The sequence below is a fragment of the Hypomesus transpacificus genome, chromosome 6, assembly GCF_021917145.1.
Source record: "Hypomesus transpacificus isolate Combined female chromosome 6, fHypTra1, whole genome shotgun sequence".
Taxonomy (NCBI): domain Eukaryota; kingdom Metazoa; phylum Chordata; class Actinopteri; order Osmeriformes; family Osmeridae; genus Hypomesus; species Hypomesus transpacificus.
This window is the reverse complement of record NC_061065.1, coordinates 833,939-852,030: the sequence shown is the minus strand read 5'-3', so window position 1 is coordinate 852,030 and position 18,092 is coordinate 833,939. Positions and strand designations below refer to the sequence as shown.

Sequence of the window (18,092 nt, the reverse complement as noted above, 5' to 3'; positions counted from 1 at the left end):
AGAACTAAATTCGGATTTAATGGTAAACTGTGTGTGGATAGCTGTTCCGCATTAGTTAAAGATATCCAAGCGAAAGGAAATCAGAAAACTGAAAAAAAAACATGGCTTAGAACAGGCGAGAAATTGGTTACGTGAAGCACATAACAGAAAGCCAAAGAAAGAAAGAAATACATTGGCTCTAGAGGATTCCGAGGACATAAATGCAGTAACATCTAGGCAAGATAGGAATCTCAGAGCAGAACTTGACATGGCTCCGCAGGAGGACCTACTTGATCCCCCAGCTTATAACCATGGGGTGAATAACGTCCCGACTGCTCCAGCACCCAACGTGTTATACCCAGACTTGCAACATACTAGTCCTTTCGGTCGAATGTTAATGCAGGCCTCGCCATTACGTCTCGTGACAGGTACCATTAATACTAGAAGTGGTCCAAAACATAGGTATGGGATACCATCAAAAATGTTGCCATTAGAAAAAGAAGCAAGGGAGACTTTAGACACCTTCCCTATGATCCAAGTCCCAAATCCAAATCCTGGGGAGGACGGCGATGCAACTATGTATGTTTTTAGCAGTAGAAGGAATTCCCCATCCAAAAGTCAAAGCACCTGAATTTGTTGCTGGGATCAATGGCTTAATAGAAAGCTATCGACTCAATGGACAGGAAGTAGAGAGAGCAGTTAGACAGATACTTGGCCCAGATTGGTGCATGATCTGTGGTGATTTTAGGGGAACTGGTAATGATGGACATGCTCTTGTCCCGGGAGATGCAGAGTTAACCGTCCGAACGCAAGCGCTTTTAGACCGAATACAAGGACGTTATAGGCCAAGGCCCGATTGGACGGAAGTTAATAGGTGTGTTCAAAAAGACGACGAGGACATAGATCAATACTATCATCGATTAAAAGAGGTTTTTGATAATCATAGTGGCGTACCACCCCCTCCAAATATGCAAAATGACTCACCTTATGAACAGCAGTTAAAGAATGCGTTCCTAAAAGGATGTCTGCCTCAAATCTCTGAGTTCGTTACTAACTATGCTATGGTCGATCATCGTACTTCTCGTTTAAATGCTACCCAGGAATATGCCCGTCATGCTGAAAAACTTTTTAAAGAAAAGAAAAAGGAAAGAACTAGAACAGCAGTGTTTTCATTAGATGAAAACGGGACTGGCATGTTTGTGTTTGACAGTAATATAGGATGAGGAAGGGGCCGAGGAAGAGGCAGAGGCGGAAGAAATATGGAAAATAAAACAGATTATTGTTTCAAGTGTGTTAAAAAGGGTCATTGGAGAATAGATTGCAAGTCGAAACAAGGGAATCGGTTATTCTCACCAGCAGAAGATGAACAAGCATGACTAGAGAGTGAAGAAGATGAATTAATGGAGAGATTGGGGAATTAAAAAAATGTAAAACCAAACGAACAATTGGCCTGTGAAGACAGTGTTGAGGACGGAGAAGAGATGGTTTTAAATATTGAACATGTAAATATGTTACAAAAGGAAGAGAGACCAGAAATTGTGCTGATTGTAAAAGGGACAGAGGTTAAGTTTTTGTGTGATTCTGGAGCGGCTAAAGTTTAATTCACCCAAGTGACGTCCCTGGAATATCTAAAACTAATTCCTGTGTTTATGTGCGGTCAGCTAGTGGGCTGATACACAAAGAGGGCTTATCTGGTATTCTTTTGTTCGGCAGTAATTGGGGGCGTTGTAGAATTTGGTTTAAAAGCCGAAGTCGCCTGGAATCAGCTGAGAGCGTATAGCGTCATACTGAAGAGAACTTCGAGAGCGCTGCATTGACTGCGAGTGATCAAGACTAGTATATTATTGAGTTTAGCTAAAAGTTAGTCTCTTGGGCAGAGCAGAAGGGTCAGCAGTTGAAACTGGTCAAGGAGTAGCTAGCCAGTGAGTCGTTTTCGGTTTCAGGGTACTCGGGGTATTCTTTTGTTTGGCAGTAATTGGGGGCGTTGTATCTGCGCATTAGCATATTTAAGGCGGTTAGCATTACAGAGGCAGCCTCGTCTGCCAGCCTCGTCGCACGAAGACTCAGTCGATCAAAGACAAAGGAGTCTACCTGCGGAGTCCACCAAGGAAGGCCGACGAGGCGGATCACCTCTTCTGATAAGTATCAACCTATTTATATTCATATTTAGAATATATTCTACCTAGAATTTATTCATAGCTAGCATGTGTTTCCTTAGCATTCCTGTTCACTACACTACCCGTAGACGTAGATATGTCACAAAGTATATTCGGTCAACTTCTAACCTTCACTACCTATCCAGTTCTTCTCCACCTGCCCTCTCTCTTTCCTTAGGGCTTTGGAACTGCCAGTCTGCTGTGAACAAGGCAGACTTCATCCCGGCGTTTGCATCCCATGCTTCTCTTCATGCCCTTGCGCTGACTGAGACATGGATCCGCCCAGACAACACTGCAACTCCAGCTGCTCTCTCCGTCAACCACTCCTTCACTCACTCACCCCGCTCAACCGGGCGGGGTGGTGGGACAGGTTTGCTTCTTTCCCCACATATTAAATACACATCCACACCACTCTCTGTTACTGCCAAATCATTTGAACACCATTATGTGATGCTAACTAATCCTATCAAAGCATGCTTAATTGTTCTTTATCGCCCACCAGGACCGCTAGCCGACTTTGTGGAGGAGCTGGACATGCTCCTCAGCGTCCTCCCGGATGATGGAACCCCCCTGATAGTCCTTGGGGACTTCAACATCCACCTCCAAGGAATGCAGGCTGTCGACTTCTTGTCTCTCCTGACCTCCTTCGACCTGACGCTGCTGAGCACACCGGCGACCCACAAGGCAGGCAAACAGCTAGACCTCGTCCTGACACGTAACTGTATCACTGACTTAACGTCTGTAACCCCACTGCACATCTCTGATCACTACTTTATCCAAGTCTCTGTCTCTCTCCCTCCAACCCCTCCTACCTCCCCTCCCCTCGTAACTTTCAGGCGCAAACTCCGCTCCCTATCCCCCTCCCACTTCTCCTCTATTGTAACATCCTCCCTCCCTCCCATTGACGAGTTCTCGTCCCACCCCACTAACACTGCCACCGACACCTTGCTAACCACTTTAACTGCATCACTTGACTCTCTCTGTCCCCTGTCTACCAGGCCTGCACGATCTTCTCCCCCCTGCCCATGGCTTACGGATGTTATTCGTGAAGAACGGTCCACCCTTCGAGCAGCTGAGAGGAGATGGCGCAAGTCCAAAGACGGTCTGGACCTTGATAAGTATCATTCCCTCCTTAAATCCTTCTCTTCTCACATAACTGGTGCCAAAACCCTCTACTTTCTTAACAAAATTAACTCTGCTTCAAACCCCCACAAACTTTTCTCTACCTTCTCCACCCTTCTTAACCCACCTCCCCCACCCCCTCCCTCCACCCTGACAGCAGACGACTTCTCCTCCTTCTTTGAGAAAAAAGTTGCCGACATTAGCAGTCGGTTCCCTAAACCCACCTTTCCTATCCCCTCACCCTCCATTACTGACCCAACTAAATGTCTAAACTCCTTCTCTCCCCTGTCCGAGGCAGAGCTCTCTGACCTCATTCTCTCTCATCGCCCCACCTCCTGTCCCCTTGATCCTGTCCCCTCCCCTCTCTTTCAAACCATCTTCCCCTCTATCATAACTTTTCTGCTCCATGTTCTAAACTCCTCTCTTACCTCTGGCACCTTCCCCTCTGCCTTCAAACAGGCCAGAGTTACCCCTTTACTCAAAAAACCCTCCCTTAACCCTGCCGTCCTCCAGAACTACAGACCGGTATCATTGTTACCCTTCTTTTCTAAAACAATTGAACGTGCTGTATCTAACCAACTTTCTAACTTCCTTTCTCAGAACAACCTACTCGACCCCAACCAATCGGGCTTCAAGACCGGCCACTCCACAGAGACTGCCCTCCTTTCAGTCACCACTGCCCTCCAGTCTGCCAGAGCGGCTTCCAGGTCATCCGTCATCATTCTGCTGGACCTTTCTGCGGCGTTTGATACGGTTAACCACCAGATCCTGCTCTCCAGACATTCTGAGATGGGCATCACTGGCACTGCACTCCAGTGGATCTCATCCTACCTGTCGGGAAGATCCTACCAGGTCTCCTGGGGAGGCAAACTGTCAGGCCCTCGCCAGGTCTCCACTGGTGTCCCACAGGGCTCTGTCCTTGGTCCCCTCCTCTTCTCTCTGTACACCACCTCACTTGGACCAATCATCACCTCCCATGGCTTCTCCTACCACTGCTACGCTGACGACACACAGCTGTACCTGTCGTTCCCTCCGACCGATCCGGGGATCTCAGCTAGGATTGAGGCCTGCCTCGCAGACATCTCCGCCTGGATGACTGAGCACCACCTCCAGCTGAACCTTGCCAAAACGGAACTTCTCATCATCCCGGCCAAACCCTCCATCTCCCATGACTTCTCAATCACCCTGGGATCTGCGACGGTGACCCCCTCATCCTCTGCCAGGAACCTTGGGATTACCATGGATGACGAGCTCTCCCTCACGGCCCACATTGCTGCGGTCTCCCGGTCGTGTAGATTCACCCTCTACAACATCCGGAAGATCAGGAGATACCTGTCTGAGCACTCCACCCAGCTGCTTGTCCAAGCACTTGTCCTCTCCAAGTTGGACTACTGCAACTCGCTGCTCGCCGGTCTCCCATCATGCGCAACCCGCCCTCTTCAGAGGATTTAGAACGCAGCGGCCCGCCTGGTCTACAATCTACCCAGACGCTCCCACGTTACCCCGCTCCTCATCTCCCTCCACTGGCTACCCATAACGGCCCGCATCAGATTCAAGACCCTGGTACTGACCTTCCGAGCAGTGAACGGGACTGCGCCCGACTACATCAAGTCTCTCCTGCAGCCTTACACCCCCACCCGCCACCTACGGTCTTCTTCAGACAACCGCCTGGTGGTCCCACCTCTCAAGACCGCCCGGTCCCAGCACAAGCTCTTCTCCTGCCTGGCACCCCAGTGGTGGAATCAACTCCCCACCTCCATCAGAGACACGGACTGTCTCTCCACCTTCAAGAGAAGGCTCAAGACGCACTTGTTCCGGGAGTACAATGGTACTTAGGAATGGTTAGCTGAACCCAACGCTAGTTTCCTCAAGGATCACAATGACTCTTGCTTAGACTGTTGCTCTTGTTGGTTAGTGGTAGCTGATTTAAACTGTTGTATTCTATTTTAGTTAATCCTATTTTTATTGCTTTCCTACAGGTACACCTGCACTTAGAGATTAATGTTGTGTAATTTTAACTTGTTTAACTACATGCTCTTATGGTTTCTTCCCTTTAGCACTATTTTTTGGTTGTTCACAATATGTACTTCTTGTTTTTGACTACCCGCAATGCTGTGGGGCTATCTTGTTGTTATTATCAGTGACCTATGCACTTTGTAAAGCTCTCTCTTGGAAGTCGCTTTGGATAAAAGCGTCTGCTAAATGAATAAATGTAAATGTAAATCTGCATGAACATGGCTAGAGGACCCGGAGACAGGAAAAAGTCTGCAATGCCAATTTGTGCTGTCTAATGCCTGCCCATGTAATTTGTTAGGGAGAGATATGATGCAAGCATTGAACATTGCAGTGGTCCCGACCCAAAGAGGTGTTAAAGCATTAAGAATACATGACAGTAATGTGATCGAGGGAGAAGATGTTCCTCATTACTGGTATAGCTTGGATTTAGCAAATACGGGCCCCAGCAGTGTGACGTCATCCCTCCTTAAAACAGTCAGAAAGAGAGTGCCGCTTGGAACTACGACAATGAATCCGGATGAGTTACATTGTACATTGTTTTACAACATGTCTAAGGGATCCGAATCCCGTTATGAAGAACAACTATCTAAATTATCACAGTCTCAGATACACATTACAACGCTTTACTGGGACGACGTGGGGAACTCCGCAGCCCACTGTGTGCTGCCTTCTGATGCACAAAAATTGTTTCGTGCAGGGGGAACACCGCATGTGTCGATTTCAAAAAACAAGCAAACTACTTGGCAGGATTTAAGCAAATTAGTTTTGAGAGGGAGAGCAGCAACTGACTGGCAGTCGCAAGGGAATGGAGACAGTTACAGCCCTGATCAAGATATTTTCTCGAGAACTTTGAACTGGACAACTCATGCAAAAGTGGCAACACATTTGGATGGGAAAGACAAACCTAAACGTTACTGACATATATTTACTTTAACAGAGGAACAAGAAGAGACATTAAAGGAGGTTTCAGAATGTCTCTGGTCAAAAGGGAATGCAGATGTGGGTCTAATAAAGGGTATTCAACCAATTGAGATAACAGCAAAGTCCACCTTTAGACCACATCAGAGACAATACCCATTGAAACCAGATGCAGAGGAAGGTATTGATCCAATCATTAATGATATTTTAAAAGCGGGTGTCATAATTCCTTGTTTAGATTCACCATGCAATACCCCTCTCTTTCCCGTTAAGAAATCACCTCCCTCCTCTGGGTGGAGGATGGTGCAGGATTTACAGGCTGTCAACAAAGCAGTGATACCTAGGGCCCCCACTGTGCCAGACCCACACACTCTGTTGAATGATTTGAGACCAACTAGTAAAATATTCTCTGTGGTTGACATCAGTATGCATTCTTTTCAATACCTGTACATCCTAATAGTCAATTTTGGTTTGCGTTTACTTACAAACAGAAACGCTATACCTATACGAGAATTCCGCAGGGTTATTGTGAATCTCCTACTATTTTCTCTCAAGCTATGTCTGCTAATTTGGCCAAATTTACACCACCAAAGGATAGTCAGATTTTACTTTATGTAGATGATATTTTGGTTGCTTCCGATACAGAAGAGAATTGTAAAATTGATACACTTGCATTGTTGAAGTTATTAGCAGAACAAGGACACCGTGCAAGCAAGGACAAGTTACAGTTGTGGCAGAAGACCGTTAAGTACCTTGGTTACAATCTTACACAGGAGGGAAAATGTTTGGATGAAAACCGAAAAACAGCTATCTTACAAGCACCAAAACCACGAACAAAAAAGCAAATGATGTCGTTTTTAGGGGTAACTAATTTCTGTAGAAGTTGGATCTCGAATTACGCAGCCATTGCCGCCCCCCTAACTGCGCTGATTTATGAGTCACCGATGGCAGCATAGGACCTTTTAAAATGGACACCAGAGGCGGATAATGCTTTTGTGGAGATAAAACGGGTTTTAGTGGGCTCAGCTGTGTTGGGGTTGCCAGACTATGCAAAACCGTTTATCCAAACAGTTGATTGTAAAGACAGGCACATGACTTCTGTCTTGACTCAGACACATGGGACAAAGGAGAGACCACTGGCCTACTATTCTACGAAACTAGATTCTGTAGCAAGAGCACTGCCCCCGTGTGTACAAGCAGTTGTGGCGGCCTCTATGGCGGTTAGTACTATTTCATCCACTCACTCTAAGAGTACCTCATGCTGTGTCAGTGATCCTATTGCAGAATAAGATTTCTTATCTATCACCATCTAGACATTTATCTTGTATGACGGTATTATTGTCTCAGCAACATTTGACAATTGAGAGATGTAACACACTTAATCCATCCACTCTAGTGCCCGTGGCCACAGATGGAGATTCGCATGATTGCCTCGCAGATATTTCTGAGAAGGTGCTTCCAAGAGCTGACTTGAGAGACACGCCCTATGATGATAGTGAAATCACAATGTATGTTGATGGGTCCAGTAGGAAAACTCCTGATGGTACAAATGATACTGGGTATGCTGTAGTTACTCAAACCAAAGTTTTACAGGCTAAACCACTTCCTAGAAATTACTCAGCTCAGGCCGCTGAATTAATTGCCCTCACAGAAGCATTAAAACTTGCAAAAGGAAAAGTTGTGACTATTTATACCGATAGCCAATACGCCTTCTCAACTGTGCATGTGTTTGCACAACAATGGAAAAATAGAGGTATGGTTACGTCAACAGGTGAAGACATAAACCACAAAGATCTAATACTTGCATTACTTGATGGTATCCAGTTGCCTCTGAAAGTAGCCATGTGCAAATGTGCGGCGCACACCGGAAAAACAGACCCAACTTCAATAGGCAATGCTAAAGCTGATGTTGCAGCAAAGGAAGCAGCTATGCAGGATATGTTAACACTATCAGATACGCCGAGCTATGTAGATGAGACAGTGTTGAAAGATATGCAAGATGTGTCCCCTAAATCGGAAAAGACTAAATGGTTAACAAACGGGTCAACCATTACAAATGGGTTTTACAAATGACAAGACGGCAAGGGTATATTGCCGAAGAATTTCTTCCGTTATGCGGCTGTATTGAGCCATGGATTGAATCATGTCGCAACAGGGGGGATGGTAGGACTGATAACGAAAGTATTTACAGCCTATGGGTTCATAAACTACTCAAAAAAAAATTGTTTAGCCTGCCCTATCTGTGCAAGACACAACACTCAAGGGAATGAGAGACCAAAACAAGGACAATTTCCAAAACCTCAATATCCATTTCAATATATATGCATGGACTTAATTGAACTAAATAAGTGTGAAGGAAAGAAATATTGTTTAGTTATTATTGACATGTTTACAAAATGGATTGAAGTATTCCCAAGCTCAACGCCAGATGCTTTAACAGTGGCTAAAGCATTAGTAAAATACATTATTCCAAGGTTTGGGATACCAGAAAGAATATATAGTGACAATGGGAGTCATTTTGTTAACAGTACCATCACAATGATAGCACAACATTTAAGCATTAACTTGAAACATCATTGTGCCTATCACCCACAATCAGCAGGTTTAGTGGAAAGACATAATGGTATTTTGAAGAGTAAATTAAGGAAGACCATGGAAGAGACAGGGAAGAATTGGATTTACTGTTTACCATTGGTTGTGTTGAATATGCGCATTACTAAAACATCAGCAGGATTAACACCATTTGAAATGATTTATGGGAGACCATACATAATACCACAACTTAAACCTTTTACAAGGAATGATGAGGAAGCAGATCAGACATTGGCCGAATACATGAAGAAAATGCTAATAGAAAAATAAGTTGCTTTTGCTAACTCTATTCCAGGTGATCCAGTGGATCAAACTTCTGGAGGAGTGGAACCAGGAGACTGGGTGCTGATTAAGGTCATTAAGAGAAAGAGCTGGTCAAGTCCCAGGTGGGAAGGACCGTATCAGGTACTGCTCATCACACCCACTGCAGTCAAAATAGCTGAGAGGACGTCCTGGATACATTGTCACATTGTAAGAAAGTAAGGGACATTGATACAGGGACAGATTAGTTACGCACCACAGTCTTGAGGCACAAGTCTGACTACAAAGGGGAGTCATTCTCTTAAAGAACGGCGCGTCTCAACCTCAGTGAAGAAACCAACGGCCAACAGAGACATAGGGTGTAGACTAAATAGGTTAAACGATAGGAGACAGTGAACAGGGAAAGGTAGAATCAAAATGTGGCATCCAGGTCCTTGTCCACAATACTGTGGTGTACATGGTGTATTATGTAGCCTAGTCCTAATGTCAATCATAATGGGACTCATTCCACTATTCTGGTATGACATGGAGATTTCTCATGACCAGGAGCCTACCATGCAACCTCCACAAAAGAGGCAGATGGTAAACGGTGTTTCAGTGATAGATCGATCAGTAATCATCCAGTGTCCAGTAGGGAAAGATACCTTAGTCAAAATAGACCTTTGTAACATTGTTAATTGTGGCCTAACACCTTGGAGACATGGACGGGATTGGCAATATCCCAATAAATATGTTTGCGTCACACCCTGTAATTCATGGCATCAGGTTTTTGCCAACACAGGACCGGATTGGGGGTATAACCCAGCAGGGGCCTCCAACCTCAAACCTCGTTTCACCATAGTGGGAGCGTTGACCTCTGAGGGATGCCCGCCAGGGAAATGCGCCCCGCTGTTTATTATCATAAAGAATGTGACCAAAAGTGATGAAGGGAATTATGTACTAGGTGCACAGGTGTCTGGAACTGATCCATTAGGACACTTTAGACTTTCAACTGACAACCCGTCCCCCATACTCCCAAGTGCATCTCCTCTTTCAGATAACAGGTTTAAGGTGCAATACTTACAGAACTTCACGTATGAAGACAAACTTGCTTTGGAAACAGGGTTTACTGATAGAAATGAATGGTTGGTATGGATGATGTATACAGCCCGTCAGAATGGTCAGTCTAACTGTCTTGCCTGTGCAAAAGCAAGACCACAATTGGGCACAGTGCCCTTTAAGATGACTGATGAGAAGGATCCAGCAGGTTTACAATGTGTTTTGCAACTGTTTGAAATACTTTATATACCACTAAAATCACAATGTAAAACTATCTCCTTATTGCTTATGAAATTGCCCCCTAAGTTGCCAGCTAAGTGGCATGGAAGCTGTGCATTGACTCAACTACTCATGCCGTTTCATCTTTTACCCACATCTGATTTCAAGACCTTATCTGACCAACTCTCAGGGCAGGGTATCACCAGGCAGAAGCGTGCTAAGGTGCCAGGAGGATCATTTGACCCTCATATTTATATCGATGTTATAGGTGTGATGCGAGGTGTTCCTAATGAATATAAGGCAAGAAATCAGATAACGGCAGGCTTTGCATCCTTTCTATTCTGGTGGACAGCTATTAATAACAATTTTGATTGGATTAACTACATTTATTACAACCAACAGAGATGTGTCAACTACACTAGAGATGCTGTTAAAGGTATTGCAGAGCAACTGGGCCCCACTTCCCTGATGGCATGGCAGAACCGAATGGCCCTGGACATGTTGTTAGCAGAGAGAGGAGGTGTCTGTAAGATGTTTGGCACACATTGCTGTACCTTTATCCCCAATAACACCTCTCCTGATGGGAGCATAACAAAAGCTCTGGAGGGTCTTACATCTCTTTCAGAGGAGCTGGCAGAGAATTCCGGGATTGATGATCCATTCACTCGTATGATGGAGAGCTGGTTCGGCCGGTGGAGGACACTCATCTCCTCACTGTTTATCTCTCTCGCCATGGCAGTGGCTATACTCGTTACTTGTGGTTGTTGTTGTATACCATGCATTAGAGGCTTAGTTACACGTTTGATTGACACAGCTCTTACCAAGACTATGTATCAGCAATTGCAGGACCGTGCTGATGATGATTATGACAAGATGAATGATCATGATCATGATACTTATGATGATGCCTATGTGTGAAGATCAAAAAATGTTGAGTGAATTCACCATGATTCGTTTAATGAAAGTCTGACGAAGTGTTAAACGATGATAATGCCGACAGGCTTGAAGAAGTACAAACATTTTTTGTTTCATGTTATTGTTTCTATACCATTGCATATGATGATGTGAGTTTATATTTACAGACTCCTATTATATGTTTTTATATTCAGTTATTTTTAGTAGTCAGTTCTTTGATTAAAGACTTATATGTTACTTTTATTAATCATAGTTTGATGTTATCACCTGTATGTTCCAGTATATTCAGGGGGGAGCTGTCGGAGAAATTTTGAATGGAACATTATATCCTGAAAATACTGGTGCTAGCATTCCTTGCCAGCAGAGAATCCTCTCCTCACATGACCTATAGATGACACTAGTCTTACATAAACAAACTGACCTAGGCTGACCATTATCATACTAGAGGTGCAATAAATGTGTTTCTGTGTGAGTGAATTATATGGTCAAGCCTAGGGTCAGAGAACTCTGTAGGTTTCCACGCACAGACTGTCCCTCGGATCGATCCTATTGACAGCTGGTATGCAGAGGAGGGGACTTCCCTCCAATAAATGGTTATACCTGATAATTTGTGAACCAGACAAACTTTGTATTGCGATCAGACTTTGTCTCCTTGCTGGCAAGCATTAAACTATTGTACTTTCTTTGAATCCGACGACTCTGTGCATTACTTGAGAAATTATCCTATCAGTACACTGCTAGTAAACTTTAAGTAACATGATAATAGTATACTTTTTCTACTAAGTATACTTACAAAATAAACTTGAAGTATACTTCTTTTATGTAAGGGCAGACATCGTCTGGAGGTCGGTTTTGATCAATTGCCGAAGTCTCGGTGACGTCTTGTCAATGTGCAAACGATGTCTATAAGACGTTGGCCCGATGTATGTTGTATACGTCGGGCCGACATCGGAAAGACGTATGTGTGCTATCTGGGGATATGCTATCTCTCAAAAAGTAGCCTATATAGCCTGTGTCGCTGTGCTAATTGGATCTGTCTATCATGCAATGTGCGATTCTGCCAATTGTTTGTTCACCTTCTGCAGCAGGTTGCTGTTGTAAAAACTGATAAGACATGGTTGTGACAGACTTTCTGTATCACCTCTGCTTTTAAAGCCGCAATCAAATCCTGTTTACATAAAATAAACCTGCTCCCGAGCAGTTTCAAGCTTAAGGACCTGTTGCTATGACAGCAAGTCCAGGATGAGCTTCGAAGAACCAAACAATCCAAGATCATGACAAATCGTCCACAATCAAATCCAGCTAACTGAGTTAGCGACGTACGGAGAACGGGCCCCTGGTATAAGGATCTATTTGGACTGACACAAAACCACACATGATCAATTTCTGAGGCAAAGCAAAAAACTGCAGCGATATCTGTCAGAGAAAGCTGTGTGCCTTGGTGTGTGGGGGGGCAAAAAGATAAGAGGGTGACAGTAAGACAGCCAGCCAGACAAGCATAATAACAGACAGACAGATGGTGTGTGTACCTCGTTCCAGCTACTGCTCCATCATTCTTCCCCAGGGGTTCGTCCAGCTCCACACCGCACCACTCGCCCTTGGCAAAGTCAGTCTCCCCCACATAGCGCACAACCCCCGTCTTAGTGCCCCCCACCTGACAAGACAAAAGAGCATAATAAACAACTACAGAATAGCAGTAATTATGTCAACAATCATGTCAAAAGTTACAGCATTGTATGAAAAAATATATACGATTATATATACTACTACTATTGTATATTCCATTTAGTCATTTAGCAGATGCTCTTATCCAGAGCGACTTACAGTAAGTAAAGGAACATTCCCCCGATGCAAGTAGGGTGAAGTGCCTTGCCCAAGGACACATCATTTTTCCATGTCCGGGAATTGAACCAGCAACCTTCTGATTAATAGCCTGCTTCTCTAAACGCTCAGCCATTTGACCCCCCCCCCCCCCCCCCAGCATATGCAGTATATACTGTCATAGTTACTATCTTAGTAACAAGAACAAAGACAAAGCACTGTGTATATGTTCTTTAAAGGGGTCATTTACTGATTGTATAGGGTATTTCACACTGCTCCTTAAGGTCTCCGAATAAGGTATGTAACATTGGTTAGGCTGAAAATGCTGTTCTATGCGCCCTAATGCACCCTGTGAAATAGCCCTGGAGTAAAACGAGAAGTTTTCTCCCTTTTAGGGTATGCTCATGAATATATAGATGAGCTGCGCGCTGATTGGTTGGTTTACAACGAGTGAAGCTGCGGAGCAAAGACGCAACACGGCCAACAGCCTTCACTGAAACATTGAAGGTGGAGACTTGAAATAAAAACGTACAAACTAGAGAGGGTACAATTTCTGGGGAAATTGTAGGGTGTGCTTGCTTGTGTCGGTTGCAGAGGGGTCCGTTTTTTAAATGGCATTTTTACAACTGATATTTCTGAAGGCTATATTTTATATAAAAATGTATACTTATTATTTATAAATATTACATAGATTTAAAAGCATAATTTTTTGCTGATCATTTACAACGCAAAATACTAGGGCTGTCCCCGACTAAGATTTTCTTTGGTCGACTAAGACTCGACTAAAACGTCTGAAAATTGAATACTCGAACTTTGAAACGCAAAAAAAAAAAAAACGTACAAACATTTTCGCGACCTGACTCTGGCTGCTGGACAGATTCAGATTCAGCCGCTGATGGCTTACTAATAAAGACTCGTATCACCAGTCCTGTTGTAACCGAATGCAGATGGTATTTAGTATCTCTTACAATGTACTACAAATTAAAAATATTGTTTGTTTAACATGCAAATCATCAGAGCGCGCTTATCACTGCCTGAAAACTTGCAGCATGCGAACTTACGTAGAAGCTGAGTGGGGAACGTTGCAACAGAGAAAGATTTTGTTGTCATCGCCGGAGAAGATAATGTCATTCGATTTGGATGTGATTCTTATAATAGGCATTCATTTTTCAACCCAGCGCGTGTTAGCATGAGCGAAGTAGGGGCTAGGCCAATTTACGTTTTTCAGGTGGTAGGCTACATCATTTCTTTTAAATTATATATTTTTTGAGTTGGTTTATTTGTCTTAAATAATATAATCTACAATTTCTGTTGAACATTTAGTTTATTCAGCAATGATGACACAAGCGGGAATCAGATCTCACACTGCCATATGGCAGCTCGACTAAAACAATCTTAGTCGACCAAAAGCATATCGACCAGAAAATCGACTAGTCGACTAAGTGGGCACAGCCCTAGAAATTACATAGTTCAGTCAAGACAATCACGTATTAGATTTGAGCATTTATCGTTATATGACATGGACATGTAGATTTACTTTGGCGGAGTGGATGATCTAAGGGAAGCACTCCCTGCCTCCTCGATGCAACACATACATGACATATAAGGCAGGGAGCAATAGAGATATAATCCCCCTGTTGGATAGATACACAGACAGCATGGGGGAGAAGGGGACGGTGGAGGGTGGCAGCAGCACTGATCATACAACGACCGGGGTGAGTGTGTGCATATCCGCGCGTCTTTTAAAGACGCCTTATCGGACGTGGCCCAATGGATATGCGCTGCTACATGGGTGTGGAAGTGGAAGGAGTAAGGAAGGTGGAGTAAGATGCCTTACGTCCCCGATCACTGACTGACGCGCGCTGCCCGATTGCCCTGCCAGAACTAGCTGCGCTTATTTATGTTTACAGTGATTTATTTGGGGGGATTAATCAGATTTTTCCCAGGATTGGGAGGGTCCGTGTCCCCCCTGTGCCCCCCAGCATTCCCGCCCATGGCTTGTAGACAGTGTTGTCTGTGGAATCCAACAGACTTACACATTTTTTCAGGGCCCCACAAAAGCGAGACAAAGTCCAACTCTTGCCCCATAGAGACCAATGCAAATCTGGAGAAAGTAGAAGGAACACATTTTTTAAACTGCCGGTAGAGTAGTAATTCTGTTTCTATAATTTCAGCTACTAAAACGAATATTCTACTTCTTCTACTACTACAGCATAACAGTTCAGCTTTCAGCTTCTCCCGCATTGTATTTCAGCTTTTAGCATTGTTAGATGATGCAGTATAACTTCCACACTGCCTCTTTTGTGTGATTCAATTTTTTAAATTAATTTCAGCTTGCGGTTATTTTTGTATTTTCAGCATTTTTTAAAAATTCATTTCAGCTTTCCAACGCGCATTTTTTGCAGGAAATGCACTTTCTAGTTTACATTAATTTTCTTTTATGTAATTTTCTATAATTCTGCATACACCATATACAGAATGTATACATGCACATTTACATTTTTACGTGGCTCTTCTTTTACACTTCTATTAGTTACGCTAGCTTAGAATAGAATTATAGAATCTTCCATTTTCAGCCAAGGTCAAATCATATAATATGACAAACATGTGTGTCAAACATCGGCCATTCTGCTAAACAATTAAAATGCTAAGTTTAATAATGGAATAAAAATCAATATGCTCTGCTAAATAATGGGCTAACACGACAACGCGAACGTTTTCTGATAACACACGCCCTCCGATAATTAACGTGAAATGATCAATAATGGGAGACAAATGCCGGAGCTGAAATGTATGCTTCAAACGACAGCCCCTATTAAAGAAACCCAAATTGGATAATAGTCGACTTGCAAATTACAGACCAATATCAAACCTTCCATTTATTAGTAAAGTACTGGAAAAGATAGTTTCAGTCCAACTGAATTCTTTTCTTGAAGAAAATAAAATTCTGGAAGTCTCGCAGTCAGGTTTCAGGAAATATCACAGTACTGAAACTGCTCTCACCAAAATAATTAGCGACCTCAGACTAAACTCTGATGCAAATAAAGTCTCTATCCTTGTCCTTTTAGATCTCAGTGCAGCATTTGATACCATTGATCACAACATCCTAATCAATAGACTGGAAAAGCTTATTGGGTTCACGGATAGTGTATTGAACTGGATGAAATCATATATCACAGGAAGGAAGTTTTATGTTAGTTTAGGAGACCATAGGTCTAAGAAACATGAGAACTGCTACGGGGTTGCTCAAGGAAGCTGCCTAGGTCCATTACTTTTTTCTCTTTATATGTTACCACTCGGTGACATAATCAGAGAACATAACATGAATTTCCATAGCTATGCGGACGACACACAACTATATATATCCACTGAACCCAACGATGCAACGGCCATAAATTCCATTACCAGCTGCCTGTTGGCAATAAACAAATGGATGAATGATAACTTTCTTAAATTAAATGAAGACAAAACTGAAGTCCTACTATGTGGCCCCAAATCCAAAAGAGAGATGCTTACTAAGAATCTAGGAAGTTTAACCCCCTGGCTTAAACCAGAGGTGACAAGTCTCGGTGTAATCCTGGACTCAGATTTGAATTTCAACTCCCACATTAATAAAGTGACCAAAACTGCTTTCTTTCACCTGAGGAATATAGCAAAGGTACGACCATTCATAAACCAAAATGATGCAGAGAAGTTAATTCATGCTTTTATATCCAGCCGGCTGGACTACTGTAACGCACTTTTCGCTGGTCTTCCCAAAAAAACAACTGAAAGACTACAGCTCATTCAAAATTCTGCAGCTAGATTATTAACCAAAACTAAAAGGAGAGAACACATTAGTCCTGTCCTAGCTACTTTACACTGGCTCCCTGTTACCTTCAGAATTGACTTTAAGGTCCTATTCCTCACATACAAAGCTCTACACGGACAAGGACCTAGCTACATTGCTAACTCTCTTATAATCTACACACCAGCTAGACCACTGCAACCATCAAATGCAGGCCTATTAGAGGTCGCCGGAAGCAGCCATAAGAAGATTGGTGATGCTGCCTTTGCCAATTACGCCCCAAAACTATGGAACAAATTACCCATAAATATCAGAGAAGCAAATACGCTAGAGATTTTTAAAAGACAGCTTAAAACCTACCTTTTTACCAAAGCATTTAACTATTTTTTTATCTCAGAATGGCCTTACAACTAGTAGTAGTTATATTATTGTTTTTATAGATTTGCTTTGTATTCCCGCAAAGATTGCGGCTTGTGTTTGACTTGCACAATTGCTATGTGTTACATTTTTTCAATTTTGATGAGTTATTGTATTTTGTTATTCTGTAGTTTTTATTATTAGGGGCCAAGCAGCAGCAAAGCTGCTGTGGCACCTATTGTTTTTGTTAGTTTTATTATTATTATTTTTTTTAGGGGCCAAGCAGCGAAGCTGCGAGGCACCTATTGTTATTGTTAGTATTATTATTATTATTAGGGGCCAAGCAGCGAAGCTGCGAGGCACCTATTGTTATTGTTAGTATTATTATTATTATTAGGGGCCAAGCAGCAGCGAAGCTGCTGTGGCACCTATTGTTTTTGTGATTTTTATTATTATTAGGGGCCAAGCAGCAGCGAAGCTGCTGTGGCACCTATTGTTTTTTTGATTATTATTAGGGGCCAAGCAGCAGCGAAGCTGCTGTGGCACCTATTGTTTTTGTGATTTTTATTATTATTATTATTATACTTAGGACTAGGAGTCTATGGCAGCCCATAGAACCGATTGGTGCGAAGTTTTGAAATTTGGCACACTGATTTGGAACGGTCTCCTGATTATCGTCACCAAGTTTCATGTTGATCCCTGAAGCTCTATAGCGCCACCAAGGCGTCAAAGTTGGAGGTGCGTTTACGCCCACAACTTTTGAACTGTGAGACCGTTTTTCTTAATTGAGGTATCATTGGATTCCTTGGATGCAGACGATTCGATTGAACCCTGTGACGTCATTGTCGTCATGATGGTTTTTACGTCATTTGTATTTTAAGAAATTGCAAATTGAATGAAAATTGCAACAG

At 43.1% G+C, this 18,092-nt stretch overlaps 1 protein-coding gene across 4 annotated transcripts in view; it reads right to left on the bottom strand.

Annotated features, from left to right (window-relative positions):
- clip2 (CAP-GLY domain containing linker protein 2) overlaps positions 1-18,092 on the bottom strand; it is a 101,041-nt gene that overhangs the window by 48,955 nt on the left and 33,994 nt on the right. For all 4 annotated transcript variants that reach the window (XM_047021522.1, XM_047021523.1, XM_047021524.1 and 1 more), the window contains exon 4: positions 12,746-12,870. In XM_047021522.1, coding sequence (XP_046877478.1) covers positions 12,746-12,870 — 125 coding nt within the window. The remainder of the gene's footprint in view (positions 1-12,745; positions 12,871-18,092) is intronic.